Source organism: Acanthisitta chloris, unplaced genomic scaffold (assembly GCF_000695815.1).
Source record: "Acanthisitta chloris isolate BGI_N310 unplaced genomic scaffold, ASM69581v1 scaffold1598, whole genome shotgun sequence".
Taxonomy (NCBI): domain Eukaryota; kingdom Metazoa; phylum Chordata; class Aves; order Passeriformes; family Acanthisittidae; genus Acanthisitta; species Acanthisitta chloris.
This window is the reverse complement of record NW_008685161.1, coordinates 48,994-57,394: the sequence shown is the minus strand read 5'-3', so window position 1 is coordinate 57,394 and position 8,401 is coordinate 48,994. Positions and strand designations below refer to the sequence as shown.

The 8,401-nt window shown below is 39.3% G+C and overlaps 1 protein-coding gene across 1 annotated transcript in view; it reads right to left on the bottom strand.

The window, feature by feature from the left end:
* CDH6 (cadherin 6, type 2, K-cadherin (fetal kidney)) overlaps nt 1-6,045 on the bottom strand; it is a 47,979-nt gene extending 41,934 nt beyond the window's left edge. Inside the window, exon 1 of the mRNA XM_009079615.1 lies at nt 5,686-6,045. Coding sequence (XP_009077863.1) covers nt 5,686-5,913 — 228 coding nt within the window. The 5' untranslated portion in view covers nt 5,914-6,045. The remainder of the gene's footprint in view (nt 1-5,685) is intronic.
* Between the last annotated feature and the right edge of the window lie 2,356 nt (nt 6,046-8,401).

Below are 8,401 nucleotides of genomic sequence, written 5' to 3'. Positions count from 1 at the left end.
GTGGGGGAGGCAGGATGGAGAAGGAGCTAAGAACTCTGATTTTGGTGCTGTTTTTTTCAATCTCATTACTGAAATTTCTGACTTTTAGCTGTGCAGAAGGTCAGTTTCATTATGTAAAAGGCTGGTCTTAATGCTTCTTTCACCACAGAGTTAAACATGTCATCATAATTAACTAATACTGGTACATGTAAAGGATCCTGTGACTTTGTTGTCAGGAGCATGAGCGGGAGTGCAATAAATGGCCCACAAAAGCTCTGTGTCCTGCTAAGAGAGAAGTTCCTCTGCAGGGAGTGGTACAGATGGTCATTAGTGCTCCTCAAGGACTGCAGCACTCTCACAGAGATGGTGTGCTGGAGGGAGCCTAGATCTGGAAAGATGCAAAACTTTAGTTGCCCCCCTTCTCTGTTGTAGAGGTCCTTTGAAAGGCACAGTGTAAAGCCAAATTTCATGTGCGTATTTAGCTGTGGAAAAAGACTGTTGAGGACTTGCCAGGGACAGGGGTCCAGCCCAGAGCCTTATGTACACTGTGGGCAGTGCTGCAACCCACAGAGCGACTCAGATTGACTGATGCTGACCTAAGACTGACTGATAGCTGTCTGCAGTTTTGCTGTGGGCCACTTCAAGCCCAGAAATTGCTGAGGACTGAGAGATGGTTCCAAGAGACTGGCTCTTGGGCTGCCAGTTCTTCTGAATGCAGAATGCAGAATCTAGACCCGGAGATAGGATACTCTGAGCATCAAAAACAAATTAAAAAATGCTTTGAGTATACTCCCTGAATAAATTGAAGTTACAAGGATAACTTTTAACTCTAGGCCTCATAAAGATAAATAGTCACTATGTTTGGAATAGGAAATTGAAGGCATCAGCCGTATATCACAGTGCAAGTTACAAGACAAAGAAAACAAATACTGAGCAAGTGTTTGCCAATAGAACTGCATAAAGGATGTTAAAAGTGCAGATGGGGAGTCATTTTAGTTTGACTTTTCACATCTTGCATTTTTGGAGAACAATAATTTTGAAGGTAAGTACAGAATACTAGCATACGAAAGATCTGAATCAAAGTGAAGATTTCTCTTGCTAGTTTTCATGCCATTCAATTAAGTTATGATACCTTTTAACCATTAAAGTAATGTGACACATTACTACGTCAAATGCTGAAAAGGCATGGACTGTATTACACAACAATTAATTTTCTTTGTTTATAAAGCCCCTTGTCTGTGTTCACAGCCAGATACTTTTGCCTCAGTACATTACTTAGTCCCTCTACTTGAAATGGCTTGGAGAGATTCTGCCTTTTGTTTGATTTGCTTCTGGTGAAATACACTGCAAGACACAGTTCTGCTTGCCTTCAGAATAGTTGTAGCCAGAAGTAAAATCAAACAAAAGAAAGAAAAACAGTAAGGAAACTATACTGTGATAACATTTAGATCATCCCCTCCTCCTCCAAAGCAGGATCAGCAGTACCTTAAACCATTCCTGACAGAAGGGAATTTATCTTTCCCAGTGGTTCTTTAACACCAAACAAAAGGATTCTGGGTTTGCATACAGTAACACAGTATCCTTTCTGTTTTGCCAAGCCACATACCAGCAGGACTTTGACTTTATCTTCCTTGAAAAACGGAGTTGTCAGCAGAGGTTGATTGTTTATGATGGGTTGTACAGGTAGTAACATCAGATAGCTTCCAGGCGAGCATACTGCTTGAACTATATGAACATCAATAAGACACAGCAAAAATGAAAAGTATGTCTGGAAGTTTCCTTTCAGAGCCAGACAGACAGAGTGTTACAAAACTGTTCTACAGTTGTGCCTGCTGTTCCCAGGAAAATAAGCTGGTCCTTTTCATTGCAGCCTGCCAGAGGCCATTTCTGGGTTAATGAGTAAGATTTAAGAATTGTTCAGCTCTTTCTTTAGTCTTAAAGAAAGTGGCATCCTATCCCTTTATTCAACAACGATTTCTAGGTTTGTGCTCCAACCTCAATGACAGATGTCAGTACATGGATTTTATATAGCCAATGGGACAGCCACGCAAGGCTGTCATGTGCATACAAATGGTAACTATACCTCTGAGTAAAATCTTGGAACAGGGCAGATGTTTTTCATTCTCCCCCTACCTGGAATATCTGAAGACCTCTAGGGAATATAGCATGTATTTCTATATACAGCTGCAGTACCACTTCATTGTTTACCTGTGATTTAAAGATCCATTCACCCCATCCCTTTAAAACTGTACTAAGCAGCCACAGGTACAACTAGATCTCTCTTAAAACCCAACTGAAATCTTGCAAATTTTGGCTAGGTAGTAGTGCTGGGCACTTCTCTGCTTTAATGCTCATGTAATCCTCTTATTTTATTTTGGGATTGAGTCCCTGCCAAGTGCCATAATTTCTGAACCAGAAGAAAAGATATCTTCAGGTTAAAATGTCACCGTGCCCATCAGTCACACTTCAATGAATAGCTGTAGTTCACAAGTTATTCAGCAGTGCAATGAATAATTCCAGCCTAGAACTTTTCTTCAAGTTCCTCATTATTATGTCTGAGACTACAATGACTGGAGGTGTGAATTTCTGCTCTTTTAAAAAGAATTTATTTCACAAATATACAGGAATGAAATTCAGGAATACAAGAATGGATAATAAAACGATGGATCTGGTGGCAGATTCACAGCACACAATCAACTTGTATTTATAACCCTGTGAGCTACTTGTTGGCAGCAACATATCCTTGTCCAGTGTGATACAGCTGCATATTTGGGCTGACAGTAAAGTGTGTTGAAGACAAAATTGGGGAGTACTTTTTAATAGCTGAGAGTACCCATGGGTACCAAAAAAAAGCTCCTTTGTTTCCTATGTGCTTTGGCAGTTAACTCCTACAGGATGGAAAGCATTTGGGTTCAATGGATAAAGAGTATACAGGGTATGGAGCACAATAGTGCTCTGGTCTATGACTTGGGTGATGCTTCAGCATTGTCTTCAGTCCTGCCTTGAGCTCTGTCTCTAGAGAGATTACCCTTCTTTTTTACTATCTCAAACCTGAATGCATTCCCTTACACTTTTCTTCCCCTTCTCTCTAAAACTACTATGATGTAAATGTGCTTTTTGTAGTATAAACAGTTACAGGATTTTACAACTGTAATTTGTGCAGTTCATAGATATAATGCTGTGTGTTAGAATCTTTCACAACAGACTTCTTAAATTTCAAATTTTGATATAGACATTTAGATTAAACAGATGTTGAAAAAATGAAAAGGCAAAAGTAAAACCAGCCCAAGTAAAAGATTTTTTTTTTTATGGTAGCTTACATGGAAGATCTAGAAGATTGAGGTCTGACTGCTTATACCATAAAACATACATACTATTCCCCTTTACATGCATATATTGCTATTGTTTTAAAAGATGTTCCTGTTCACATTTCTTCTTTATATTGCTACCATTTTCAGTTCATATTTAAGGTTAACATTTAGTCCTGTGATAAAAAAATATGCTTCATAAACATGTTCATTATCCTCATTTGCCCACACAAATCAAGTTTAATTGCTCAGTTAAATTGCCTGGTTACCTCAATTTGGAGACATTCTGCTGTTTCTATCATTTATCCTCACACCAATACTCAACTTTCTCTCATAATAAATGCCTGCTCTTCCATGCCTCTTGGCTAATTGTTCAGTTACAAGGGTGTGAGAAGTTGTGGCATTTGAAAGATGTGTGAAAGGCCACTTGTGAACATCCCAGGAACACAGAATCAATGACATTTATACATTATGTGTTGTTTCTATGCTTTATAACTAAGTGCATTAAAGTATAAACAGGTGGAAGGGCAACTTGTAAAAATAACATCTACATTTTTTTCTCTCTGACTGTTGTTCAAACTTTCTTGATTTTCTGGTCCAACTAGACCATTTTTAAGTGCCTCTCAGCAAACTCATTCTGCAGGAATATTCACTCCCCTATTAGTCCCTCTGAAGTCAATAGCTTCTACTCTAATTCTTCAGTGGAGAGAATGGGAGGCTGAGCAGGCTTAAAGTCAAAATTAAGAGTGAAAATGACAGATTGTAGGACTTGCCTCAGGACCACATAATTTATCTTTGGAGAAAGACATCCCCATTACCCTGACCACTCCCAGCAGACTGTGAAACAGGAGGGCTGCTGTCTTTCAATTTGTTTCTTTTTTTTATTCCTTGACTCCATGTTTCTTACCTGTTGTGTTTTTTGTTTTTTTCCCCTTCACTGTCTCATGTTCTGTTTTTGATTTTGCTCCCTATAGACAAACATTTTCTCCCAACTCCTATCCTCTACCCCATTTGATGCCATTTCCCCCTTCTTTCCATCTTGATTCCTCTTTGTAAAGTTTCCTTCCCTTCCACCTCTGTCTTTCTAGTTAATTCCTCTTACTCTCTTTTGGCTTTTTTTCTTACCCTGTTATCTTCCTTCTCTACTTCTCCTCTCTGAGGACTCTCTGCCTTTGGCCTTTTCCTGTAGATTAGGCTCAATGGTACCCTTCATGAATGCTGATTATCCTGTTTGGAGCTCTATGAGTATTACACTAGCTGAGTAGTTCTTCATTTGAATCATGCCTTGCAGCCATTTAGCAGGAAAGGAGTGTCGCATCCAACTTTGACTGACAGCTGATTGGCAGGCAAGAAAAGCAGCCACCATCTCTCATGGGAATGCTCAGAAGCTTGCAGAGGGAGATAAAATGTCAAACCACTGTGATCTGCAGCCTTTGCTAAAAGGCTTGAGAGATCAAACTAGATCAGACACAACCCCATTTTAGTTTGGAAAACCAAGCTGTATTGTTTCTGCTTTGAATGTCATGATCAATAGCACAATTTCTGCATTCTGTGAGACAGACTCCTATAGACTATGGCACCTTGGGCAATATAGACTCTCTCTAGATTCTTACCACAGGTGCATTAGCTCTACAGTTCACATAAAGGCTGTTACCTACATGGGGGTCTGCTGCTCAAGGAGGCAGACATTTTCTGAGTTAAGCTGTGATGGTTTTTTAAATCGTTTTTCACAGACCCTTTACTAACTGTCAGCATGCTTTGGAATTAAATTTTTCAGTTGCCTGTTGCTTCTTAGCATATAAGCACAGTGTGCTTCAACCATGCTTTGTAATAGCATGGTTTGTGGTATGGAGGTCATGTCACAGAGTCCTCAGTGACACCATGAAACTTCATCAGAAAATGGCTGCAGCATGGTTGTGTGCAGAGGGGAATAAAAAGGGAAACAATTGCCTTTTCCTAGGTAGAGAGAATCCTCACCAAAAATGTAGGTAGTGTGAATCCTAACTATCTTGGACCAAAACCTCCTCTGGTTTATATAGTCTGACTCAAGCAAAATTAATGGGTATGAGGGAAAACACATACTACATTTTAAAGCTAAAAATCTGGCCTATAATTAAGCTGCATTATGCCCAGACAAAAAAAACCCCAAAAAGTAAAATCTGTACCAGAATTGCCCATTATTTGCTATGGGACTTCCTGGTAAAACAAGCAAGAGCTTATTGATAACAATTTGAAGCTGAAGTGTACTGACCTTTCCACTGAATTACTCCTCAGCAGAAGCTGGGCACACAGGAAGGCGAACTGCAAGCTGTAGCAGGCACTGTTCTTACCTACTTGCTACTGCTGGCTTTCCAGTGCTTCTAAAATCAAAACATAGATGCGTATGAAAGAAACTTACCTTGCCAACGTATTGGTAGTCAGTTCCTGTGTACTCCTCCAATAAAAAGAACTGATTCCACATCCAGCTCCTTTTGGAACGATGAAGGTCTTGCTTGCTATTTCCAGACAACACCAAAACCTTTTCCTTTTCTGGAAAGCCACTAGTCCTTTTGGATAATGGAGTTAAGAAACTTTGGTGGGGCTGACCAGCCCAAAACAGCAGCCAGAAGCAATGGTAAGTTCTCATCACGGCAACACAAGAAGGTCCAAATAATGACTTCTTGTCTTGTCCTCAAACTAACCTACTTTACTGCACTGAATCCAATCTCATGCCGTCTTCCTTCTTTAAATACTCTTCACAGTCTCAAAGGATCTCTGAAAGGAAAGATAACAACTTTTTGAGCGTTTTCAAAGTACTTGACTGTCATCACTGCAGCAAGTAAGTTTAGAAAGTAGACAAGTAATAGTGATTGTTGAAAAGCTGGGCTGTTTCCAAAATGTTACAAATGGTCTTTTAAATAATCTGAGTGAATCTATATTGAGTAGGAAGAAGGAGTCATGATGTTTGTTTCTGGGGTGTGGGGCATCTTCTTTAACTAACATTTGCTTCCCTCCATCAACAAAGGCAAACCTGGCATTTCTCTTTTTACTGCCGGAACTTTGGGATGTAACTGATTACTTTCTGATTGGCGAGTGGATAAGGTTACCTTATTCCATCAAAGAAGTGCCAACAAGAGTGCACTGCTGTCTTCCCAAGAGGCACCTTGTTGCTATAGTTATGGGCTGAAGAGACTGGACTTAGACAGCTCCAGCATTTTCCCCTCACATTTAAGGAGTTTTGCCTTTGGCTTCATTTTGAAAGGGCCAGCTAAACAGGTTAGTGAAACAAATGTGCATATTCGTCAATATCTCACACATACTAGACCTGTTTGATACGGCATAGGAAGACAAGTGGACACTCTGGTTTTCTTGTTACCTCCTGCCACAGTTTTGTACTGAGTTTTGGATATTTACATGGATAGTTATATATGTAAATGTTTTCATTAATAACTTCTAAAAATAATTTAAAAAATCAGCTAGTTCATTGCCACCTGTGGGTTTTCACTAGCTATTGCTTTCTAGCATTATTAATACTAAATATCTGTGCACCTACAAAATAGTTATGAAAATGATCCCTGTCTCTGAAGACTGCATAATTTTCAACATGGAAAAAGCTATACATACAGTACCACAGTGCAGTGTGGACAATTCTTCTGTTTGTAAAAAAGGTGAAAGCTTCTACTGAGGAGGAAGAAATAATACTATGTGCATTACTCAGGTAACCAGTCATGCAAAATGCCTAATGAACAGCTTTGGAACATTTTATAATGTGAAGCAATCAGAATTAGTTGCCAGAAACATTCCACAACATATATTTTTGTAATAAACATTTTGTTACATTTTTAGTCCAAACAGATCCATATTCTGAGGAAAGAATAATTTGATTAATTTTCATTTGGTTTCTCATTGATGCTCCTTGAAAACATTCTGGGTTTCTTTTCAGTATTCTTATTAAAACCCAATAAATCATTCTGAACCAGCTCAAAATCCAATACAGCATCTCTCAGTATTCATAAATAAAGATTGTGGAATGCCAACTTGACTATACCGAATTGAAGAGAAAATTTTTGTTTGCTTTATTTTGTAAGCATTTCACGCAGCACTACTTGGTTCATACTCTATATCAAAGACCAATTTTTTCCCTATATTATGTGTTTGCTTTTTAAAGGTGTACATTAGACAGAATTCAGCCTTTGAGCTACATTGATGGAGTTAGAGCACCTATAGTGCCTCAGGTTAGCTACTCCTCTGGTTGTCATTGTTCTTAGTAATAAATTGTATAAAATAACCTCAAGTCTCTTACAGTGTCTGTTAGTAAATAATTTTCTATAAAGAAATACCACTTAGCTTTTATATGAATAGTATGCAATGGAACAGGACGGTTCAAACAATATTGTTTTACTGCTTCACAAGGTAAAACACTGTTAAAAGGTAACTTCTGGGTAAGAAGTCAGTTTTTTAGCACTAGGAGGAAGAAGAATGGAAAACCTACAATTAATTCTGAAGCAGTGCACTTTCCTCTGGAGAAGAGGGAAGGTTTCTAGTTAGCTCTCTCAAGTCAGTGAGGTTTCTGTAGGTAAAAACAACTCTGTCCTGAAGGTCATGGGAATTGTGCCCATGTACGGTTTGAGTGTTGTGACAGAGACACAGACATATGGGTGTAACACACACATAGTTTTAAACATCCACAGACTGAACAACAAGAATACATTTACTGCCCACTACAAGACCTTCCCCTGGAAGGAACAGAAAAAGCCAGCATGACCAAGCTTTACAATGCGTTCAACAATTGCCAGCCGTACAATTGATGGAGCAGTGGCAAAGAAGTGTGCAGGTCACTAGAGGAGGACAAGGGCAGCAGATTCTGGCACCAGGCTAGGGAGAGCTGAGGTGGCTTTAACTATAGTTAGTTCATAGTCTCTCCTATCCTTCTCCTGTAGCCTTCTGACACACGTAGGCTCCTGTCCTTTACAGCTCTGCCAACATACACCTTAACCTCAGCTCTGAGTGGACTATATTCTGGCAGACATCTTCCTTCATGTGATAGGAGCAAGGAAACTGCATCTCACACAATATTTTTGACTTCCATTTTCTTTCCAGGTTGCTTTGCATGGAGGTTGGGGCCTGCCCAGGTG